Here is a 26,096-nt window from a genome sequence, read left to right on the forward strand (position 1 = left end):
CGGCTGCTCCCGCTGCGGCTGGCTCTGACTGTTGCTGTGGTTGCCTGAGTTGCTGCTGCTGCGGCGGCGGCGACGGCGGCGGCGGCGGCGGCAGTGGCAGCGTTATCCGCGGCGCTGGTGGAGGTGTCGGCCTTTGGGCGGATGTTGACATTGTGTTGTTGTTATCGCTGATGATAATGGCGGCGGCGGCGACGGCCGGGACCCCATCTCCTCTGTAGCCGGAGCCGAGGCAGCCAAGACCGATTTCCGCGGCCTCTGAGCCCGCGGCAGCGACTCCCCTCAGCCTCCGTCGCCTCGCCAGCCCGTACCCCCGGCCCCAGCCCTTGGAGTCAGGCCCCTTTGAGTAGGGGGTCTTGGAGGCTCAGGATGGCGGATTTCGACGAGATCTATGAGGAGGAGGAGGACGAGGAGCGGGCCCTGGAGGAGCAGCTGCTCAAGTACTCGCCGGACCCAGTGGTGGTCCGCGGCTCCGGTCACGTCACCGTGTAAGGCCCGGAGGATGGGAGGGCGAGGGCGGGGAGGTGCAGGGCCGGGGTGGGTCCCCCCACCCGTCCCCCATGGTCCTGGGGAGCCCTCTGTCCGCGGTGTCCGTCTTGTGTCGGGGCCTTCGGGAAGAGTAGGCTACCAGGAAGTGAGAACTTGCTTTAATTTTATTTGTTTCGGTCTCCGAAGTGGGGACAGACACTGCCCTTTCTCCCCAACCCCCCAACCCCCTTTAGCGGCCCTTTTAGGCCCGGGCGATGTCACGGATCCCAGGAGGGATGCTTTTTCTTTAGGGTCTGCCCTTTGGGCCACCCCTTCAGCTGCGGAGTGGAAGTACACGTATTGATGAGGTGCCTCCCCCTTGATGTCTCATCCACTTACCCTGTGGTTCTCTCTCCTCGTCTGTGCCTTTGAGCCTATTGACATCGGGCTGTGGCCAGATCTGGGCCATATGAGACCCCAGTGACAATTGGTAATGAGTGGTTGACTGTCGTTGTGCCTGTGCCTTACAGCACATTCACAGGTCTTCCCAGTTTCTTGCAGAGGCAATTTCTGCGGAAGTAATGCAGGTTCCTTTGATCGTGTATGATAAGAATGGATAGATGAACGTCTGTTTGAGATATGCAGAGCGATGTGTGTTTACAGCCAGTTTTTAAAAAGAAATCTATGTGATGGACACGCACTGCTCAGGTTACCGAGGGCTCTCTGTAATCTAAGTCTCCTCTGGGCATGAACTCTGGGATGGTTTCTTCATTCGATAAGGGTTCCTGTAAGTCTGATTTGCAACATTTAAAAGTCCAGCATTATTCAGACAATAAGGAATGAGAGCTTTGTAAAAGGTCATGACTAATAGAGGAATGTGAAGACTTGAACCAAATAATGAGCTGTCCGGAAGCAGGAAGTTTTGTAATGTTTCTGTGAGAAGTCCAGAGTTTTGTGCAACTTGAAGTGTTTATATTCTTCATTTTAGATCTCCTGTTCAAATCCTAGATCAAACTTCCATGCTTGTCAGGTATCTCCACACTTCTTTTTAGTTAAAAAAAAAAAAAAAAAAAAAAAAAAAAGGCCAGCAAGTCTGAGACTGTCTGGAACAGTTTTCATTATACTTTCGGTGTAGGGTGAGTGGGATGTGCAGTGAGTAACTTTCAGTGAAACAGTCTAAGACTCTCATATGAGATTGTCAGCAAAATCCTTGCATTTCTCACTACGTGTTATGACCAGCCGTATTGTTGTTTGGATATGCTTATGTAATGCTTTGATTTCTTTAGCACCTGTTAAGTTTATGTTCAGGTGACTTACAGGGTAAAAACTGCACTGCATAATCACAACGCCATGGGAAGACTGTGGGATTTATCACCACAGTAGCAGTTACTTAGTGTTTTAACTGTCACCTCCAGCAGAATTCAGAAAGATCATGGATATTAAATCTCTTTTTAACATATATCACGGAATTTTTTTAGTCTCATAGCCTGCCATGTAATTTTTAAGTTTGACTCTTAGGACCTTTTTACCTGAGGAGTATAAGGATGCTTAAAGAAGGGGTTTTTCAAACTCTTTCATGCTGTCTCACTGCCTTTCCTCCTGCATTCCTCTTGTCAAAGAACAGCTGGCAAAATTTTGTTATTTAAAAGGTGCAGGTATAGTTCTAATGTTTCCTCTGTTTAAGGAAAAGAAAAACTAAGCACTTGGCTGGGCAAATAGAATATATAATAGATGAAGTGCTCAGAACAAAATAGGTGATTAGTAAATTTGATTGTAGTTGAGTACTTAGGTTGACAGGGTGGGGAAGAATTATTAGTAGTTTTCAGTCTTACTGCCCTTTAGAATTACCTGGAGAGATGAAAAAAACAGAAGAACAAAAAATGTTCTCCCCAGGCCAGGCCAGTTGAATGCCAGTTATCTAAGTGAGGGCTCCAGGCAAGGATACCCATCCCCCCAACCCCGCCCCCCAAGACAAGTCCCACAGGTGACTCTCCTGTGTAGCCAGGGATGAAAAGCACTATTCCAGAGTATGAGGAGGAATTATGTGCCATCAGTAAGCAGTATGCCTTTCTATATTGGAAGTTAATTCTGTGATCTCTCAATCACTACCTCTCTTCACCATTACGTTGATTTGAGGCTCTGGGTTCAAATCTGCCCTCTGCTACTTGGGTGGATTATTTATATGTCTCAGTTAAGACAGAGATTATAGTCCTTAACTTTTAAGATTATTAAGGATTAAATTAGACAGTTTGTGCCAAGAATTCATCATCACATTATGTGATACTGTGCTCAATAAATATCAACCTTCATTAATTATCCTCCACACTTAGTTTTTCACTTTGAGAAACATAAGTATAAGGCATAGAAATAAAAAATCAGAACTACCATTTTCAGACCTAACAGTGATGGACTTTAGTCCTGTTTTTCCATCTCTAAACAGCTTATATATTTAAATTGGTAGGTGGAGTATTTTGGTGAAAATTAGTAAGAATCTTTATTGAAAACCTAACCCTGTTTTGTGGTGATATAGATAAGTAGAGTAATAGTAATACAAACTTTTTTTTTACATGACTCTGTCATGTATAATTCACAGGTATGCTATGCCAATTGGTAGCCCAGTTAGTGCCTAAAAAGGTTTTTGAAATTGGTGTTTATGGATTACTATAACTGTTGAGCATGGTCAGTTTTTCTTGCCTCTAAATATAAATGGGAAGAACTAGTAAAACAGTTACGGTAAAACTGCTACTACCCCACCTGTTTTTTTGGTTTTTGTTTTTTAACTAAGGTGCTCTTTAACATAGTCGTCCCTTATTGGTCTGGAAGTAAATGATAGTGCCAACTGAATCATCTGTAATCCAGATCAATCTGAAAAGATACAGATTCAACCACTTATGTTTTTCATAGATTTCTACTTCTGAGTGGACCTTTATAGTTGAATGTTTTTGCTCTATTTTCCCTTCCTACTTCAATGTATCCTATTATAGTATTATTTTATTTTAGAAATCACTGTATTCTCATATGACATGATTTGGCATGTCATTATAGTGTTGTGGGAAGTAAGTTTCTTTCCATTTTCTACTACACAAGCAGGTCAGTTTGGGGGCATAACCAGATTTTATAGATATGAAGATATAAAATAATAATTTGTCTAAAAGTCTGCTTTAATGTGTGTGGGTTTTGTTTTGTTTTGCTTTGTTTAAGATTTTATTTATTTATTTGAGAGAGAGAGACATAGAGAGGGAACACAAACAGGGGAAGTGGGAGAGAGAGAAGCCGGCTTCCCACTGAGCAGGGAGCCCAGTGCTGGGCTCCCTCCCAGGACCCTGGGATCATGACATGAGCTGAAGGCATACAGACGCTTATCGAGTAAGCCACTCGGGTGCCCCATTTAATGTGGTTTTTAATACAGATATTTTCATTTTAGTTATTTATTTTTAAAGCAGGCTCCATGCTTAGTGTGGAGCCCAATGTGGGGTGTGAATTTATGATCCTGAGATCAAGACCTGAGCTAAGAATGGGATGCTTAACCCACGAGCCACTCAGGTGTCTTGCAAATATTTTTATATTGGCTGCAAATGAGACTTATACTTTGTACTTCCATCATGATCAGTATTCTTTTTTGACATCCCTTCTGGGTGAGTTTATTAATTTTCTTTGTTAGATTTACATGTAGCAGTATGGAGCAATGTGGCGATTCCAGCAGGGAGATAAACAGAAGCATATTTTGAGAAAAAGTAGTATTTGAAGGAAGAAGAAAATAAGTTCCTTTATTCCTTAATATTTATGTACATGTAATTTAAAAGACTTCAGTTCACACTTCAGTTAAAAGATTTCCTCTGTGTGTGTGTGTGTGTGTGTGTTTGAGAGAGAGAGTCTTACTATGTAATGAGGAGGGGGAAATTGATTAACTTATTAGGTGGTGTAGGCCAGATTGGTTAATATTTTATAATTGTGAATTTTTCTTAACCTCTCAGTAAATTTGTACAACATATAGTGATCATTATTGAAGACTGAGTTTTCACAATGATGATAGTGCTAAAGGATGTTAATCAAAATATTAGAATTTAAATCTGGTTTTTAGGCCAGTATTCCCTCTCTGATCTATCACTATAACTGACATTATTTATTTCTATATCACTTCATGCCCTCCCATATCACGGTCACTCTTGGGGCTTTCCTTTGACTTCTAACTTAAGCCCTGTCATAGAGCCATGTTACTTTGCTAGGGTTTGTTTCTAATAATGTTATTCTCTTTTAATTTCACTAAATTATTGTATCTTCATGTACTCTCTTCTGAGGTATAATCTTCCTACCATCTCCACAAATAATTCCTCATCCTTCAGCACAAGTTTTTACCAATGACTGTGGAACTCACTCTCTTTGCTTGTCTTCATCTCAGGTATGCTGTGGAAAATTGAAAGATTTAGAAATGTAGCTTAAAATGAAAAACTAGGAAACTACTTTGGGGTACAATAAGATCTTTACATAGGAGATATCACAAGAACACCTTGACCTTTCAAATGGTAGATTTGATAAAAAATGGTCTATCTTGAAATGTATCAGTATTTCAAGATGGCTATCAGATGCTGTACTTAGCAATAGGAGATCTGAACATGAATCGCTTTGATTAAACAGTTTTTTTAACTTTACAATTTTTACCCCCCTCAGCATGATAGATAAGACATATTCCATTTTTAAAGATTAAAGTTTTTGTTTTAAGGAATTTTAAAAAAGATTTTATTTATTTATTTGACAGAGAGAGAGCAGAAACAGGGGGAGCAATAGGCAGAGGGAGAGGGAGAAGCAGGCTCCCGCTGAGCAGGGAACCCGATTTGGGGCTTGATCCTAGAGTCCTGGGATCATGACCTGAGCTCAAGGCAGATGCTTAACTGACTGAGCCACACAGGCACCCCATGGTTTGAGATTTTTGAAGACCTTTGATGTTTCTCCAGAAAGCTGTAAAGTTCTTTGAGGGCAGGAATTGTGTTTATTGGTCTTATTTCTCCGCTGTTAAATACAGTGTCTGGAATATTGTAAGTCCTAAAATGTTCTCTAAATAAGTGAGGTAGTTGCATACATCTTTGGATCTTGTCAGAATTGCCAAACGAGCAACTGTTTTCCTCCCTTCCTGTACCTCCTACTGAAGGTAAACAATATTTTACAATAGAACTCTTATAAAATCATATTCAGAAGATAAATGAGTTCTCTTTTTTTTAAGCAAAACTTGATAAATATGGGGAAATTGTAAAATTAAGACTTTTCCCCCCAGAAATTTTTCTTACTTTTTATCATTTGGCAGGAAATTGGTTTGATTTAGAATATAGCATTGAACATACTTTTGATAATACAAAGAAAAAAATGATTAATAATTGGATCAACTACTAAAATTTCTCAGTGGGTAAACTTTCTTGAAGAAATGAGGAATGTGGTAATAAACTGAAGTTTCAAACTTTTACTGTATTTGAGTTTGAAATTTATGTGGTATTTCAGTCCAAATAGTTCAGTGTTGGGTTTCTGCCCATTAACAGATGTAAAACTGACTAGTACTTAAAATTGTATGTGACTAGCTAAGTGGAATACAGAGACTAAATGGTGAAAAATAAGTTATATGAAATTATTTATGATGGTAATTACTCAAATACTATTATTCCAAGTAACACTGCTCTGAATAATAATATTTCTCTAAAGAATAGTATTTCTTTTTAAAAGATTTTGTTTATTTATTTGACAGAGAGACAAAGCAAGAGAGGGAACACAAGCAGGGGGAGTGGGAGAGGAAGAAGCAGGCTTCCTGCGGAGCAGGGAGCCTGATGTGGGGCTTGATCCCAGGACCCTGGGATCATGACCTGAGCCAAAGGCAGACACTTAACAATGAGCCACCCAGGCGCCCCTAAAGAGTAGTATTTTTACTTCGAGATCTGCTCTTGAACTCAAATTTGAGTTTATATTCCTAATAGGTAAAAGGCTCAGGATATTAGACCAAGTGTATACTCGGAAGGGAATCTTTTAAGTCTGTATAAAATCTGTGATTTTGTTTTCTAAACTAAAGCTATTTAAGATTTTATTCTGAATAAAATTATGCTTTAAATATAACATGTAGCAGTAGATACTTGTAAGTACCCTTTAGTATCTTTTGTGTAAGATTTTTTTGTGACTTTTCATTATTTGTTTCAGAATCCATTTATAAAATGAGATCTTAAACCAGACTTTCAGTATTCAGGCAGTCTAGCTTAGTCCCAATGCAATTAATTTCTTAAACTTGCCTGATTACTAGAATCAGTAAGAGCATTTTAAAAGATACACATTTTAGATTCTTAGCTCTGACATCCCCAATCAGAATTTTTAAGAAGAATTTAGGAATTTTTATTTTTAATAAGAGCTTAGGCAATTCTCATATCATACCGGACACATTTAGAAGCAATTGATGGTATTTGGAAAGAGCATGGTCTTTAATGTTAAGCAGATTAGTTTTAATTCTCAGGTACTTCCCTAACTGTAACCTAACTGTAACCATTAACCTTCTGAGCTTTAGTTTTCTCATCTGCAAAAGGGATAATGTCTACCTCAGAGATTAGGTGAGGGAGTAAAGAATAATTTATCTAATGTCATGGACCCACAGTAGACATTAAGCAAATTATTATTTATTACATATTTTGTTGTTTATTCCTTCATGCACAATTTTTGGCTAGTCTTGACCAGTTTCTTGGAAATCCATCTAAAAGGTAATATATGTTTCCTGCTTTTAAATAAGACCCTGAGCATAAGTCAGAATTATTCGATTGAGTTGAAACATTTAATGAGAAACCAGTATTACCAGGTTGGTATACAGTGATATTCTTAGGGATCATTGAAGTATTTTGGGGTTTGAAGATCTCCTCTAAATGTCACTTCCTTTTAACTTTCACATGTGTGGGCTTTTCCTTTGTTTTACCTTCTTCCTATCTAATGGATAAACCATAGGTTGGGAATGAGGCAGCCGGCATTATTAGAACTGCAATAAAGTGAGAGAAGTTGGTTCTGAGTACTGAATTTAGATGCTTGAATTTTAATACTTGGGTTTTAAGATACTTGGTTCCTCAGAGAATTTTATTTATTTATTTATTTATTTGCTTAATCCTTCCTTATCAGCTGTCTTACTGAGGTTTCCTGATAAGTATTATAACAGGCATTTACTGAATTTTATGTTAAGTATTATTTGAGACACAAGATACACATAGTTATGAATAAAACAAACATGGTTATTTTGCCCTCATAGAGCTTATAGTTAAGAGACAAATTATGTTTGAGCAAATTGCTTCGAAGGAGCCTGATAGAGTTCTGTGACTGAAAATAATGTGATTAGATAGAAGCTCTCTGAGGAGTAATATTTAGGAATGATGAAAGGGTTCTGTGAAGAGCATCCCAGGTATGGGGAACAGCAAAATAAGTCTGGCTGGCCTGAGGAACTGAAAGTCTGCTTGCGTGTTGTGGCCAGACTATAGTGAGTAAAGGGAATAGTGCCTTGACATGAGGTTCATGAGCTCAGTAGGGCAGAAAGGATTGTGGAGAGAATAGAGTGAAACTGGGGAGAGGAGTTAGGAGGCCGTTGAATGGTTTAGAGAAGACGTGATCGCGGTGTTGGTCTTTAGATAAAGAAGATGTTCTAGTTCTGTCTGTAAGTCATCAAATTTCACAGCTTTCCAGTGAGGTCTGGAAAGACAGCAGTGGCTGCTTGTGCCATCCTTTTCCCATTTCCATCTCATTCTCATTCCCATCTCATGTTTTGTTTTGTGTTTTTTGCTTTGGCATTGGAAGGAGTCAGGTCTAAGAACTGTGGCTGCCCTTACTGTTGACTGGAGACTGTCTCCATGACATACCTGCATTTCCTGTTCTGCTACCATAGGGCAGTTAGCACGCAAAGGAACAGCGTGTGCTGGAAGTGGAAAGGTCTTTCCCCCAAGATCAGACATTTGAAGTGAGGAACTTTGTAAAGTCTTACCCTTTAGTTACAAGATGTGTGGTGTTTAACAATGAATGATCTGTTTATTAGATTTGAGGGAGGGGCTGTGCTTTTTAAGTCTTTACACTTTAAAACTAAAGCGAATACACAAGGGCTGAGATTTTCTCACAAAGTCCTAGACAAATGATTTTTTTCCTTAAGCTCTTCTCCATCCTGCCATCTACCTAAAATCCTACCATCTAAATAAACCTAAACTTATTTAGGTTGGAGTTGGTTTGACTTGGGGTAACGTATCTTTGTTTTTTTTTTTTTTAATTGTGTTTGTATGTATGCTTCCTGCTAGAGCTTCTTTTTTTTTTTCTCTTTGATCTTGTGTTGTAGTTGTAGTGGAGTCCTTGGTTAGTGTAATAAAGGAATTACTGTGTACTCAGCCTTCTTTTTCTGCCCTTTCTAAACTATTGTAGATGTCTCTTGAAATTGGTATTTTTGGTAGTTTATAATCCAGTTCAACCATTTATTATTTCTTAAATGAACATAAATAATCATTATTGTGTTCCTCATAAGATTAATGTGTGAAGAATATTCTAATATGCATATAAATTAGATAGTTGAGTTAGATTAGTTGAATTTGTGTGTCATCAGAGGTTAATACCATGAACTTTAATCAGTATATATTTACATAACTTCCTTTGTTTAACAACATATGTAATCATCTGTAAATACTTGAAAATAAAATCTTAATAATTGAAAATTAGTAAAATTCTAATGCTAGAATATTATAGAACTGTATAGTGATGGGGTTTATGATAGAGTGAATTAATAAATGATTTAAATAATTAAGCCTTTGATTTCACTAGTTTATTAATAAGATTGTATTTTCACAAAGCTGGATGAACCCATAATTTCAGAATTTGATAACACAGTTAAAATTTTTAGATGTGTTCTGAGATTTACATATATGTCTCCAACTTTAGGGGTTCTGTATCTTCGGGGTAAACACAGGTAAACACTTTCAGTTCTAGCCTTTCTTCCGTTAGCCACATTGATACTCAGATGTATATTGCGGCAGCCAGTTGAATTTAAAGTGTGGCTTTTATGAATTGATACCTTAATTTCTTCTATAGTCATGACTTCATCAACCAAAATAGCTAAAAAGCTGATTCCATTGAGCTCAGAGTTCAACATTAGGAAATAAGTGCTGTCTTCACTTGTCATCTGCACAGCTGATGTTTTTATTTTGAATCTGAAATTTCTAGTTCATGTTTATAAGTCTTGTCATATCTGTAGGAAGATAAAATCGTATGAGTCTAGATTTGTATAGGTTGAGTATCTCAGGATCCAAAATACCCCAAACTGATTTCATAATCTTTTCCCCAAATCAATTTCAACTGCAGCCTTCTAATTCTCAGTTGATGGCAGATCTGGCATCCTGTTTGCTTACACTAAAAACATTTTGACACATAAGGTCTCTCTTTCTCTTTCACTGCATGCGAGCTGTCAAGAAATCACCCGTTCATGATGCCTGGGTGGCTCAGTTGTTTAAGTATCTGCCATGGGCTCAGGTCATGATCCCAGGGTTCAGGGTCCTGGGATCCAGCCTTGCACTGGGCTCCCTGCTTTGAGGGAGCCTGCTTCTCCCTCTCCCTCTGCCTGCTGCTCCTCCTATTTGTGCTCTCTCTCTCTACCAAATAAATAAATAAAATCTTGAAGAAGAAGAAGAAGAAGAAGAAGAAGAAGAAGAAGAAGAAATCATCCATTGATTTTGCTTCAAAATGTTTTCAAGATTTGGCTACTTTTTATCATGTCTGTTACTGGTGTGAGTTGTTAACCATCTCTCTTCTGCTGTACCCTTCATATTCTTCTTCTCTCTTTCTTTTGCCTCTCAACTTTTACAGTCTTCTTAGTACATCTCCCATAGTGATCCTTTTTGAAACATAAATCAGATCCTGTCTCTTTTTGTATCAAGCCCCCCCCAAAGCTTCCCATCCTCATCCTTTTTAGTGGCCTGCACGACCTTATGTTATCTTGACCCATTGTTACTTTTCTGACTTCTTTTCTACTTTTTTTCTTTTTTTTCTTAAACAGTTTTATTTATTTATTTTCGAGAGAGAGAGTATGAGAGAGAGCACGAGAAAGCATGAGTGGGGAGTGGAGAGGGGCAAAGGGAGAGGGAGAGAGAAATTCAAGCAGACTCTACACTGAGCGGGGATCCCGCCCGAGGTGGGGCTGGATCCCAGACCCTGAGATCATGACGTGAGTGGAAATCAAGTCAGATGCTCAATTGACTGAGCCACCGAAGGGTCCCCTCTACTATTCTCTGATTTGTTTACCCCACTCCAGTCACACCACCCTCCTTTCTATTCTCCAGGCACACTCCTGGCTTAGGACTTTTGTACTGGCTGGTTCCACTTCCTGGAACTGGCCAGTTCATTGACTTTCAGATCTTTCACAGTTATTTTCTTTTTTCTTTTCAGAATTGTCTTCTTAATAACCCCCCCACGTTTTTTAAAATTAAAACTCATTCATGTCCCCCTTACTCTTCCTTTTTTTTTTTTTTTTAAAGATTTTATTTATTTATTTGACAGAGAAATCACAAGTAGGCAGAGAAGCAGGCAAAGAGAGAGGGGGAAGCAGGCTCCCTGCTGATCAGGGAGCCTGATGCGGGGCTCGATCCCAGGACCCTGAGATCATGACCTGAGCTGAAGGCAGAGGCTTAACCCACTGAGCTACCCAGGCGCCCACTCTTCTTTTTTCATAATTGCTTTCTCAGAAAGGTGAGATGAGGCATACTTGATAAAGAGTACAATCTTCTCCTGAAAGGAGAAAAACAGAAACTTTTTGACAAGAATAATGTTTTAAACTTTCTTCCTAGTTTACAGCATCTGTCCCACCTGTAAAATGTGAATTCAGAAAGCCTTGCTAGTTTTGTTTTCTTTAAAAACATTTGACCTTTGGGCGATATATGACTCTGAGAGGCCAGTTTGTCTTACTTGCAGCAAATTAAGTCAGACGGGAGATTTGTTTTCCTAAGACAATGTACCCTGCTGCTTTCTGAACCAGGATTAGAATTTAGGCATATGTCACTCCATTGTATTTTTCTTCCATCTGTACCATAGTAACTTCTTTGTGCTTTTCAGCCTTTGTCTCACCTGCCTGGATTTGTGGCCCGATGCTTGCCCGTATTAGCTTGCAGGGTTTGTAACTCTTTAGTTTTGCCTGGCTTTCCTTAACATAGCACCTCCCTGGGTACCCTGTTTACTTCATACCACCCGCTGACCTTAAGAGGTTGGCAAAAAGTTGGAAAATCTTTCACAGTTAACACTAGCCAATTTAATCATTGGCTATTCTATTTGCTAAGATGTTTGAAGGGGATATTTGTGAAGTCATTGGTATTAGGGCATTCTCTCATATATCAAGTTTTCCATAGTGCCTGTGAAATGATATTGCCCACTTTACTAGAAGAATGATAACCATGATAAAAACACACCAGACATTTATGTTGTTTTATAATAATAAAAGCAGTTGCTGCATACAGCGTTTATGCCGTTCACTGATGGTGCTTTATTATATTATTTAATGAGTCAGGCGCTATTATTATCCCTGATGTATGGATAAGGAAACTGGGCTCAGAAAAGATAACTCAGCTTGCTCAAAGTGGCACATCTAGGAAATGGCAATGTCAAGATTTCATTCCAGGCAGTCTGCCTAGTTCCAGAGTCTGTTTGCTTAATTGCATCTTTTATTTTATTGAACCAAAGCAACAAATTTATGCATTCTCTGTATTATTCATCAACACAAACATTTATAAATCCTATATATCTTGGGATTTTAGGTACAAAAAAATCCTATGATTTTCCTGTGAAAAGCTGAAAAACATTTTATTTTTATTTTTCTAGATCCATATAAGAATGTTAGCATTTATTTTGTGCTAATTGTAATTTTATAATTTGTTTAATGGAAAAAGAACTTTCCCCCCCTCCAATTCTCAAATATTTTCTCAATCTAGAAGTTTCTTAACTAGAGCCATTGTCCTGTAGTAGAAATTGTCCCAGGCTTGGGTTCAAGAGAATAAGGCTCTAGACTAGGTCCTACATGTTAAGTTTCTTCTCTTACGCATTAGTTTTTTCATCTGTAAAATGAAATATTTGGACTATGATAACTCTTTTTTTCTAGCTCTCAGATTCCGAGATTCTACTCTTGTGAATTAGAAATTATTTTTTTCTCTTTAATTTCTAAATTCTTTATGATATACCTATTATATATTTAAACTTACTTTAAAAATCCTAAAGAATGTACGCTACAATATACTTTAAAAGTAGAATTATTTTGAAGTCTAGGCATGCCAGTTGTACATGTATTTCTTTAGTCTGATTTAAAAACAAAACCCCTTTTGGGGTGCCTGGCTTACTGGCTCAGTCATTGGAGCATGTGACTCTTAATCTTGGGGCCGTGAGTTCAAGCCCCATGTTGGGTGTAGTGATGACTTAAAAATAAAATCTTTAAAAACAAAACAAAGTTTCTTTAATCATTGGTTTTTTACTTTAGGTTTAATCCTTTTTCTTTTTCTTTCTTTTTTTAAAGATTGTATTTATTTGTCAGAGCAAGAGAGAGCACAAGTAGGAGTGGCAGGCAGAGGGAGAAGCAAGCTCCCTGCCAAGCAAGGGGCCGGATGGAGGACTCCATCCCAGGACCCTGAGATCATGACCTGAATTAAAGTCAGATGCTTAACTGACTGAGCCACCCAGGCATCCCTCATTTTTCTTTTTTTAGAAAAAATCCTTTTTCGGGGCATCTGGGTCGCACAGTTGGTTAAATGTGTGCCTTCAGTTCAGGTCATGATCCTGTAGTCATGGGATCAAGCCCCGCTTGGGCTTCCTGCTCAGCAGAGAGTCCGCTTCTCTTTTTCTCTGCCCCTCACCCTGCTCTAGTCTGCTTTTCCCTCTGCTCCTTACCAGGCTTGTGCTCTCTTGCAAATAAATAAAATCTTAAAAAAAAAAAAAAAAGCTTTTTCTAATTATAATGAAAAACAAAGATTATTATAAAAACAAAGATTATTTTAAAATTGGGAAGTAGTACTCTCAGTGAAGCAGAAAATAAACTGTCTATAATCACCAAGAAACTAAGGTCATTTTAATATTTTGGTGTATTGTTTCTCATCCTTATGTAGTTTTTCTTTCTAGGGATTTTTAAAAAAGATTTTATTTATTTGAGAGAGAGAGAGCGGGCAAGTGAGAGGGAGTGGGAGTGGGGGCTGGGGGGGAGGAGCAGAGGGAGAGGGATAAGCAGATTCCTTGGTGAAAGGGGGGCTCATTCTCACATCCCTGAGATCACCACCTGATCCAAAATCAGCTGGACACTTAACCAGCTGAGCCACCCAGGAGCCCCTGTTTAGTTTAAAATAGCATAGTTTTCCTGGAAAACCAGGAAATAAATGAAATATCACCCATTAAGCTTATTGCCTATGATTAACCATGATTAATATTTTGATGGATTAACTTTTTAAATTGTTCCATGCATATATGTAAGTATTTTTGTTAAAAAATTGAGACCAGGGGCACCTGGGTGGCTCTGTGGGATAAAGCCTCTGCCTTCGGCTCAGGTCATGATCTCAGGGTCCTGGGATCGAGCCCGGCATCGTGCTCTCTGCTTGGCGGGGAGCCTGCTTCCTCCTCTCTCTATGCCTGCCTCTCTGTCTGCTTGTGATCTCTGTCTGTCAAATAAATAAATAAAGTCTTTAAAAAAATTGAGACTGTACTTATTTTGTATTCTACATTTTTCATTTTTCATTTAACATATTGGGAACAGATGCCGGTATCATTATGAGTTCTTAAAGTATGAAATATAAGGCTCTATTAGATTTCAAAGAACAGAACCACTCAGGGGACCTTAAGCAGTAGAAGTTTATTATAAGAATGCATGGATACTAAGGAAGACAGGAAGCTTTGCCATTGTACAGCCAGGCTTCAAGGAGCCGAATATTATTGTTTATGGACGTAGTGCAGTCTGGTTATGAAGTTCTTCTGTTCACTTTTCTCAACAGCATGTGTCCTTTGCTCCCTGATCTAGTGTCTGTCACAGTGACTTACTAACTTTCCGTTCCAGCTTTTGCTGTTGCAGTATGAACTGGCAGACTGCTTTTCCCCTCTGTCTCATAGTGTCTGCTTACTATTGGTTTCAGCTTATTCTTTACTTCTGCTATCAGATTGAGTTAGTTAATGTTGTCCAGGTTGGATGCCGTTGTTGGGCCTTGCCATCCCATATGCTGCTAACCAGCCCAGGTATTAGCTGTTCTTCGATGAGATTCCCATTTGTGGTCAGATTCACCCCAGCACCTGGGAGCTCCCAGTCAGGCACTCAGAATGACAGGCTACTCTCTAGTATACTTGGTTTTGAGTTGTACAGTGTCTTTTCAAATTGATGTATTATAATTAGTATAATTGACATTTTTATTGTTTTAGAACTTTCACTGTTAAAAATAGCACTGTAACTGAGAAGCAAGAGAAAATAAGCACAAAGCAAAACAAGTTGAAATCAAATTCTTGAAGTTCTGTATTTAAAAGGTAAAATTCATCATGAGAGTGCAACATAATTCTGCTCAAAATAACAGTGCATTAGTGAATTATAAGAGGCATTAATATGAGGAGATACATGGAACATGGAAGAATTAAAAAGGAAGTAAAGAGGACTAGAGATTGTATGGTCTTGAATTGTAGAAAAGGTTGAAATACATTCAGGGGAACTATTGATTAGTGAAACCAAACTCCCTGTTTGTTTATGATAAATTACCTAGTTAATACCAAATAATAGATTCATATAGAAGAGATTATGATAATGGCATTGTATATTATAAAATGCTTTAAAAATATTTATTTAGCAACAGTTATACATGTGAAAATTAAATCTTAATTTAAAGAATAACAAATAAAATGTATAATACTCCCTTACCAAAATAACATTGTAGAAGACTTCATTATTCATTAACATATCTGTGCCAACTGTAACTATTTTTTTCTGATACATTCCTAGAAGTAGAATTGACCCACTAGTACCCGGGGTCAAAAGGTATGAATTTGTTTTGATTTTTATATATTATCAAATTGTATTCTGAAAATATCTGTTATTTTGTAAGTTTTCTTTTTTTACAGTTGAGATCCCACTGTATGTGCAATTTTGTGTTTTCTTTTTTACTTAATACTATAGTGTATGTATACTCTTTGTTATTAGTTTGCAAACTTCATTTTTTTAAACAATTTATTTGTTTATTTGAGAGATTATTTTCTAGGCTGGATTCCTGAGAGAAAAATTACTGTGACAAAGGTCTAAATATCTGTAATGCCAAATTGATTTCTGGAATGTTTGTAATAATTAAAAGTTCCATTCACAATGCATGATATTTTCCATCGTAAGACCTCCTGCCAAATATTTTTTAGTTTTATTTACAGATTATTCTTTGTAGATAACTGAATTAAGATTCTACCCACCTTGAATCTTCTCTTTTGAAATTACTAAGGGCTACTTGCCGCTTTTTGGATTAATGCAATGTTAGATTATTAAGTTTGAAGAGAGTTCGGCTTCTACCCATTACTCTTCTTTCAACCATACCAAATTATCATTTTATATGATAAAATTTGTTTTTTTTGGTCCTGTGCAGGGATAATTGTACTTTGATTTAGAATAAAGGAAGTTATTCTTTGCCATATTTAAAAACTTTAAACTTGGAGAGCATAATAGATAAAAGTAGTTTATAATGCTGTCAAATTACGGTAAATCGTACATCTCATTTTCACTGCTAACAGACCCCACTTCCTGCCAAACTTAAAACAAACAAACAAAAAAAAAAAAGCACTCCCCAAACTGGGACTAAGGTAGTATCAAAACTAAGTAACCTCTGTGGCATCAAAACCATTTAAGGTGATATTGGAGTTACGTTAACCAATATGAAGTATGCCTTTCCTTATACATTTAATAAAATAAGATGAACTTCTTAAAACTTTATCTGTCAGTATTGCTTTCATTGGCCTAGAGTTAAACAAATAAAAGCTCTCTCAATAAAATAAATCTTTAAAAAAAATGAAGTTTGCAAACTGATAACATAGGAGATACATATACTATACAAAAAAATTGGCAGAAATCAAAGGCACTGCAAGGGAGGTATTTGCTGTATCCTGTGCCAAATAAGACATTCCCCACTCTCAATACTGAAGCTCTTTGCTGGGAGAAGGCGTGCTCTAAGAAGGAGGACCTGCTGAAAGGAGTTGTTTTCAACTACCCTGTTGAGTGGTCTCATGAGTAAAGAAATGTAGATTAAAGTCTGGATTGTGGTAGTTTGAATAATGAATGGAAGGTGAGATAAAGATAGTAAATGTGAGGACTCTTTTAAGATACTGGATGAGGAGAAGAGGTAGATGCCCTCATCCATTAAGGGAAAAAAAATAGAGCTTCAGATTCTCAAGCTGGGTAGACTTACAGGTTGGTTTGTAAGGAGCCAAAAGAGAGAGATCAAGATAGTGGATTGCAGAGGAGACTGGAGGGGAATCAACCAGGAGCAAATGGTTAGCTTTTAGAAAGCTTGCCTCCACTGAGAAAGATGGTAAATATACTGAAGACACAGGTAATTCTAACTGGGGTGAAGACAAGAGTCTAAACTGTCCTTAAGAGAGTAGGAAGGTGTAGGAAAAAGAGTTAACATAGCAGGCTCCAGACTGCTGCGCTTAGACTACTTGTTTGCAGTGTTGGCTCTTGGCTGAAATCTGGGAACTTAGACTTTAGGAGAGTCTCCAGTATTCCCAAAATTGATAAGAACGGTTCCCTGAGCCTAAACTGTTTGAACAAACCATGTGATTTATACTGAACATCTGTCTTCCTTCTGGGAATCTGGAATTTTGGTATAAGTTAAATAGAGGATGCATGTTTACCAGTTCCTGTTAAAAGCCTTGGGCACTGAGTCTCTAATGAGCTTTCCTGGTAGATAGTATTGTATTGTACATGTTGTCAAAACTAGTTGCTGTAAGGATTGTTGTATTGCATTGTACATATTGTACATGTTGTATTGTACATATTGTACATATTGTCGAAACTAGTTGCTGTAAGGATTAAGCACCTTCTTGTGTCTTCACTGAGAAGACACTCTCATAAGCTTGCTCTTGGTTTCCTCTGGACTTTGCCCTATGTGCCTTTTCCTTTTGCTGATTTTGCTTTGTATCCTTTTAACTGTGGATACAACTATAGACTGAGTCATGTGAGTTCTCCTAGTGAATCATCAAACCTGAGGGTAGTTTTGTGGATCTCTGGCACAGAAGGAGTGATGTGGAAGGCTGAAAATGATGGTTGAGATTTGAAACAGTGTGTTAGAAACAGAAATCATGGGCATCAGAGGAAGAGAGAACAATGGGGTGGAAATTTGCAGTGAACTGTTAGGACATATTTTATGTTTTGGAAATTGATTAATTTATTCAGCAAATATTTATTGAGTATCACGCATTGGGCCAGATGTTTGGGGTATAAAGATAATTAATATACCATACCTACCCATAAACAACTCATTTATCAGTAGGAAGGTAGGCTTGTAAACATAATTATGATACGTGATAAGGACTGTGATGTAAGTCTTCTGTTGTAGGATCTTGTTATCCTGAAGTACTATGTAGAAGGTGTTCAGCAGTTGTGATTTGAATGAATTCTCTTTAAGTACTAGTATATTTGAAAACTTGTAATAGGTAAGGGTAAAATATGTTTAGCTTAATATATTTTATCTTGTCATATTTGCCATTCTTTGAAAAAAATTTAAATCTTTTATCATTTCTGAAGCCATTAGTGTTTTAACCATAATTGAGTAAAGGGTCTTTGAGGTAATAGGTGTGAATATAGATATAACACACGTCTACATGTCTTCATTTTCTTTTATACCATCTAATGGATTGATAGTAGGTATTGAATGGTAAATGAGACAACTGTTGGTAGCACTTTGTCAGTGCTTACTTTCTTCTTTATTTCTTCTCTCCCTCTCTCCTTCTATTTCTCCCTCCCTACTTTTCCCTACGGTTTTCCTTCTGCTTTTATTGCCTGTGTGTACCTAGGAGACCTCTTAAAATGAAAAACCATTGCTCATTTCCACTAGTATCATTCAAAGCTAGGAAAAAAAATATTAAAATAGTATATTTTGAAGTTAGTTTTTAAGGCATAGGTGGTGACTCAAATATTTTTAAATGAATCATTTTTTTCTTTAGTGCTGGCTAACTTTCTGCCTCTTATTATTTATTATTTATTCATTATTTATTTTTAAATTTTTAAAAAAGATTTTATTTGAGAAAGAGAGGGCATGCATGAGCAGAAGGGCTAGAGGGAGAGAGAGAAGCAGACTCCCCGCTGGGCAGGGAGCCTGATGTGTGACTCCATCCCTGGACCCTGGGATCATGACCTGAGCTGAAAGTACACTCTTAACCAACTGAGCCACCCAGGTCCCCTGAACCTCTCACTATTTTTTATAAATAAAGCAAGACTGTCATTTCAAGGAAAACAGCTGATAGCATTTGCTGTCTGTAATGAAATTCTAACTTTCAGATAAAAATTAGAATTTTGGAAAAGTTGTATTTGTCACCATGAACTTGACAGCTTCCCATAGGTAAAAGACCTTTCCGATGAGATCAGTTTCATGTTAATGAATGTGCTGATTCTAATATCATCCAGTGAAGTGTGTCAACATTTTTGAAAATCTGAATAACTCAATTTACTCATATTTTCAAGGGATGGATGTATGAAGTTAAAAATCAGGTATAGGTAAAACCATTCAAAATGCAAGATATACCAATGAAATTTAATTTTAACAGAGTATTAAAGTTCATTGATGTAGTTTCAGTTTCCTTCCTTGTAATAAACAGTTAAGACACTATCCCTTGTCAAGTTTTATTATATTATCAAGAGTGATATACATGAATTTCTAACTACATACCTAGTGAGGCCTAATTTTCTTTATAAAATCAACCAGAGAGCATATCACAACAGATGGAATGCACAAAGAGATTTGAGAACCCAGCTGTCTTCCATTGTCAGACATTAAGGAGGTGTGGAAATGGAAAACAGTATTTTTCTCTAAAATATTTTTGTTTGAAAAAGTTATTTCTCATAAAACTGATATTTGTTAGCATATACCGGGCTCATTTATGAATAAGTTTGGTTTGTTTTTTTTTTTTAAATTAGGGGGAGAGAGAGTGAGCTCAGGGAGGGCGAGGGAGAAGGGGCAGTAGAAGAAGAGAATCCCAAGCAGACCCCACGTTGAGCATGGAGCCAGCCCCACATGGGGTCACGACCCTGACATAACAACCTGAGCCAAAATTAAGAGTCGGTTGTTTAACTGACTGTGCCACCCAGGCACCCCATGAATAAGTTTTTTTTTTTTTCTTTTAAAGATTTTATTTATTTGACAGAGATCACAAGTAGGCAGAGAGGCAGGCAGAGAGAGAGGAGGAGGCAGGCTCCCTGCTGAGGAGAGAGCCGGATTTAGGGCTTGGGATCATGACCTGAGCCAAAGGCAGAGGCTGTAACCCCCTGAGCCACCCAGGTGCCACCCCCCCCCCCCCGCCATGAATAAGTTTACAAAGTATTTTAGGTGTCTCAGTTCTAATGTCTAATCCAAAATATTGATAAATATAAACACATAAGCTTATCGAGGTCCTCAAGGATTTAAGAGAGCAAAAAGGTCCTTATGCCAAACCTTGGAATCCCCCTTTAGGGCCGAATTGTATTCCAAATGGAGGTGAAGAAAGAGTGCCTGATTATCATGGCTCACTCTGTCAGTAATCATGAGTACTTGATTTGAATATTAAATGTCTTGTTTAGAGATTTTATTTATTTATTTGTCAGTACAAGCAGCAAGAGAGGGAGAAGCAGGCTCCCCACTGAGTAGAAAGCCTGTCATGGGGACCCTGGGATTGTGACCTGAGCTGAAGGCAGACACTTAACTGGCTGAGCCACCCTGGTGCCCTGTTGTTTGGATTTTTTTTTTAAAGATTTTATTTATTTATCTGACAGATTGCAAGTAGGCAGAGAGGCAGGCGGGCGTGGGGTGAGGTGGGAGAAGCAGACCCCCTGCCGAGCAGAGAGCCCAATGCTGGCCTTAATCCCAGGACCCCAGGATCATGACCTGAGTCAAAGGCAGAGGCTTAAGGCACTGAGCCATCCAGGCACCCTGTTTGGAGATTTAGAAGAGGAAGTGGAGTACAGTTGGGGTTCGCTCCTGTGGGCTGGGGAGACCTTAAGGACTTTAAGTGCAGCATTATCTTGACACTTGTTCCGGGTAATTCTTGTTCAGTGGGTGGAGAAGTGCAAGTAAGGGGAATGGAAAAATCATTAGCACCAAGTTAATGGCTGGTGGAAAAGCTAAGCACTTTCATATCGTGATAATCTTGTCACTAGATAATCTTTCTTGGGACATTTTTTTGGGGGGCGAGATGAACAAAGTGGAAGGTTTACTATCTGTTCCTAAGATACAACTTAACAAAAAAGTATAACTGAAGAGGAGTTGAATAAATGTCCTTGGAACCTGACTTAAAAGGAATCCTGACCTGCAGGACTGACAGGGCAATTAATTAGCTGGTTGTGCTCCCTGGGTAAGGAATTAAAACTCAGTTACATGGCCAATAAGGAAATATTGAGGCTCTAGAAAGAAAGGAAATTAGGGTTTAAGCTCATCCTGGACTGCTCCCTCAGCATATTATATGGTGGCAAACAAAATAATTTAACCTGTGTTAAGTGTCTTAATGGCTGGAATGAAAGGGAAAGACTTTTCTAGTTAGGAGACTTGGTGGGGGCTCCTGGGTGGCTTCATTGGTTAAGTGTCTGGCTCTTCTTTTTGGACTAATTCATGATCTCACAGTCATAAGATGGACTTTGTACTGGTCATGGAGCCTGCTTAAGATTCTCTCCCTCTGCCTTTCCCCTGCTTGGCGTGTGTGTGTGCTCTTTCTCTCTAACAACAACAAAAAATAGAAAGGAGACTTGGAGATATCTGGTTGTTTTCTAAAAAATTTCAAAGACCAGTTGGAAGGAGATGGTTAATTGGAGTAATAAACATGGTTGAGGAGCACCTGGGTGGCTCAGTTGGTTAAGCGTCTGCCTTCCGCTCAGGTCGTGATCTCAGGGTCCTGGGATTGAGTCCCACATTGGGCTCACCCTCTGCCTTTTCTTCATCCCCCCCCACCCCCAGTCATGCTCTCTTTCTCTTTTTCTGAAATAAATATATTCTTTAAAAAAATGGTTGAAATGGAAACTATTAATTGAAAGAGAAAATCTTCAGACTAATGGACATAATACTTTAAGAGATAGAATTTAAAATTTATACTCCATAAACATTTGCTGATTGTCCTCTTCCCTAAGGGAAATAGATGAAAAGGAAGTACATTATCTAGAGACCTCACTGAGAGCTGTCCTTCTAGCATGTCACACCTCTTCCTCATTTCAGGATTTTTAAGATTGGAAATGAGTTATCTCTTGGGGCAAGTAGAACCATGTTGCACTGAGGCATATAGACAGAAAATGGGTTTAAGTGAGTCTGTCAGTCTTAGAATGGCATTAATGCCTGAATTACATAGAACAGTAATAGTTGCCAGTGTGTGTTTAGTGTGAAAAGAACTTTGCATTGAACTTAGGTAGTTGCATTTTAATCTTTTTGATAAATAGTATCCATTCTTTATAAAGACAGATAATATCATTCAATGTCAGATTAACATCATTCAATGCTGCAATAAAATAATGTATAAATCACTTAAGATGAAGATAAAATGGTCTCCAGTGCCACCATCCACAGGTAGGAAAGTCTAGATAATGATGCAGACCACAGCCTGACCTCTGAAGTGTTCTGTTTGCCTTGCACAGTATTTTAAAGATGGGAAATTTTTATATAGAAATCTGGTTTCCCAGTTCCTCTTAGAGAAAAAAAGTCATATCACTTCTGAGATATGGGCCTGTATTCTAATATGATAGTAATCAGCCGGATCTGACCCATGACTCACCCCCCCCCCAATTCTGTATACCCTCCACTTGGCCAGCCTCCACCATTCCTTACTGCTTTCATATAGCCCATATTACTCGATTTCCCTGTTTAGCTGTACTGATGGTTGAGTAAAGAGACTCCTGACCTGGCCAGCTGTTGGATGCAGAATATCTCAGGAGATACCTCTTGCTCTTGCAAGCTACCTAAAGTCCAGTACTATGTATTTATAAGTGTTATTAAGACAGTGAATGTGAGGAGATGGATGTTAACCAAACTTACTGTGGTAATCATCTCAGTACATACATGTATCAAATCATTATGTTGTATACCTTAAACTAATACAGTGTTGTATGTCAAGTATATGTCATTTAAAACTGAAAAAAAGTTTGGCTATTTTTTTTTTTTTTGGATCCAACAAAAGTTATATTGAAGTAACTCAATTTTTATTTCTAGGTGCAATGAGCTATTACCAATGTGTCCTTGCGTATTTTGTTCTTTCCTAATAACTTACACAAAGAAATAGTCAAGTGCCCAATCCATCCTCATGATTTTTACAGACATTTAAAATCTTAAAGATACTAAAATGTACTACGTCAGTTCCATTTCTTTGGGGTTTTGTATACAACAAGTGTTGTACTTCTAAGTTAAAGTAGGCAGGCAGCTATCACCTTGTTCCAGATTTTTTTTAGCATTTTCTGGCTGCAACAACAATATGCTGGTCTCAGAAAATGCCAGCCGATGAACTTGCATTCTTAGATATGTTACAGCTTTATTGAGTGTTAACACGGGGTCTTGACCTAAAGAATAATCGGTGGCAGAGATCGTAGCTTTCTGGTACTTAGTTGGAAGAATCTCAGTAATTTTTACAAAGTTGAATAATTGTATTGTTTTCCATTACATTAATATTTTGTTTATAAACAGAGTCCTAAAGAAGTAATATCTTTCTGTATTTTCAGTCTCTTATACAAAAGTTTTTATTCAGCTGCTAAAATTGCTTGTTACATTTCATACATTGCAGATTACAGTGTTTTTGTGTTTCAAACTTCCATTGTTACTCTGTATATCGAGTTGCATCTGTTTACTTGACCTTTGATTAAGTTAGATGGCTTTTTTTCAACGTGTGTGTGTAATGACATATTTTTCTTCTTTTTTTAAAAATAGATTTGGACTGAGCAACAAATTTGAATCAGAATTCCCTTCGTCATTAACTGGAAAAGTGAGTGTCATTTACTTAGGTACTATTTATATACTTCAAAAGTAAAGTCTTTTCATAACAAATTATAAAAACAATTATTTTAATGAGACATGCTTATTGACATTAATATTGCAGTGTTGTTATTTCTTAAAATTTTTCTTTAGGTAGCTCCCGAAGAATTTAAAGCCAGCATCAACAGAGTTAACAGTTGTCTTAAGAAGAACCTTCCTGTTAATGTACGTTGGCTACTTTGTGGCTGCCTTTGTTGCTGCTGCACATTAGGTTGCAGTATGTGGCCAGTTATTTGCCTCAGTAAAAGAGTAAGTTGAATTAATATATTTTAATTTAAATTTAGAAGTCGACAAGCAAATCTTGCATTCATCTAGTTTTTATTTTTTTGTATTGAACGAGTCATACCATGCTAAATACTATAAAAAATGGTCTGATCTAGTAGAGGAGTGATAAAGTAAATTATGGTATGTCCACATGCTGTTACATTAAATTTAATTATAAATTTCATTCATAATTTTTATGACCTAGGAAGTTATATAAGAGTAGAAGAGAATACAACATTCTCCCTCTGTATACGTTCATGGTGATATAGCATGGTGTTTGAGAATGCTGGGTTCAGATCTATCAGTTATCTCTGTGACTCTAAGCAGGTTTCCTAACCTCTTTAATCTCTAGTTAATTATCTGTAAAATGGCAGTATTCACCTACCTGCTTGAATAAGATTGTTGTAAGTATAAAATGAAATAGTGTATGTAAAGCTATTAGCAAAATAGCTCAAAGTATCTAATAGATATTGACTAATAGCATTATTACTAATATTTATGGTAGTACCCCTAGAAGAAATAACATGGTTACAGTGTTTATTTCTAGTTGGTAAGATTATGGGGAATTCTGGTTTCTTTTTAAGAAATTTTTTCTTTGTATTTTACAAATTTTCTGAGATGAGTGCATAATGATTCTGTAATCAGAAAAAATGATTTAAAGATTAATAATTTTGATTGTTTATAATGAAAAATTTCCAAGATATGGGTAAAGATATGGCAAGTTGTTATAGATGGAACACGTTACATTTTTGTTAAGGTTTTAAAAAATTGTGGTAACGGTATGTATAAAAATGAAATACTATGAATGATTTGTGTGGCTCCATTTCATTTTATTATCAAATAATGATAGGAAATATGGAAAAGCAAATTCTGTTTGTCTCTTGATTTCTGTAAGTAGTATATTTCTACTGAAAAAAATTTCACTAATACATTTTATAGATAAGGAGATAATGCCTTTGTAGTAGGATTAATTTTGTAATATTTACTTTAATATTCATATTTATTTTTTCTCCAAAAAATATTTCTTCTTTTTTTCCTCCATATTTCTGACCACATCATCTTCAGACCACAAAATTTTTTTTTTCTTTTTTTTTTTTAATTTTCAGTTGTCCCTTGAAATTTGCTGCTCTTGGAGTTATAGATACTCTCACTCCCTCCTATTGTTAGGGCATTTTCATCGTTTAAATAACTGCTGTCTTAGGGTGCCTAGACTGGAGAAATATACTTGGTTATATACCTGACAACGATTTATATTCAGAACATGAGAAGGACTCTCAAAACTCAACAGTAAGAAATGACTATTTTAAATGGGCAAAATAGGGGCGCCTGGGTGGCTCAGTGGGTTAAAGCCTCTGCCTTCAGCTCAGGTCATGATCCCAGGGTCCTGGGATCGAGCCCCATGTCGGGCTCTCTGCTCTGCAGGGAGCCTGCTTCCTCCTCTCTCTCTCTCTGCCTGCCTCTCTGCCTACTTGTGATCTTTGTCTGTCAAATAAATAAAATCTTATTAAAAAAAAATTAAAAGATTTTAAAAAATTAAAAAAAAAATAAATGGGCAAAATAGGGGCACATGGGTAGCTCAGTTGGTTAAACATCTGCCTTTGCCTCAGGTCATGGTCTTGGGGTCCTGGGATCGAGCCCTGAGTTGTGCTCCCTGCTCAGCGGGGAGCCTGCTTCTCACCTCTCCTTGTGCCTCTCCCCTCTACTTGTGCTCTCCTCTTTCAAGAAAATAGATAAAATCTTAAAAAAAAAAAAAAGTGACTTCTGTATCCCTTGGTTATTACTTAACCTGAGGAATCAGAAGAATCTTATTTTAGAAATCTGTGTGATCTAGTTTTTTTTGAGGTTTTGAGATCCTTTTTTTGTTTGTTTGAAGATTTATGTATTTGTTTATTTAGAGAGCTAGCAGGGGGAAGGGTAGAGAGAGAGAGAATCTCAAGCAGACTCCCTGCTAAGGGCAAATCCCAGCATGGGGCTCGATTCCACAACCCTGAGATCACCACCTGGGTCGAAATCAAGAGTCTGATGCTTAACTGACTGAGCCAGCCAGACGCTCCTGTTTTTTACTTTCTAAATGAGAAAACAAGATATTGCAATATGTGCACAACATAGGATTTAGAAAACAAAACTTAACTTTCTATTCCTCTGTAAGCATTTTTAGCAACATAAGATCACTTT

The 26,096-nt window shown here is 37.6% G+C and overlaps 1 protein-coding gene across 1 annotated transcript in view; it reads left to right on the forward strand.

The window, feature by feature from the left end:
- Positions 1-350: 350 nt before the first annotated feature.
- Positions 351-26,096, forward strand: part of CHIC2 (cysteine rich hydrophobic domain 2) — a 59,226-nt gene continuing 33,480 nt past the window's right edge. Inside the window, exons 1-3 of the mRNA XM_059161506.1 lie at positions 351-485; positions 23,553-23,607; positions 23,751-23,906. Coding sequence (XP_059017489.1) covers positions 367-485; positions 23,553-23,607; positions 23,751-23,906 — 330 coding nt within the window. The 5' untranslated portion in view covers positions 351-366. The remainder of the gene's footprint in view (positions 486-23,552; positions 23,608-23,750; positions 23,907-26,096) is intronic.

This window comes from Mustela lutreola, chromosome 1, assembly GCF_030435805.1.
Source record: "Mustela lutreola isolate mMusLut2 chromosome 1, mMusLut2.pri, whole genome shotgun sequence".
Lineage (NCBI taxonomy): Eukaryota > Metazoa > Chordata > Mammalia > Carnivora > Mustelidae > Mustela > Mustela lutreola.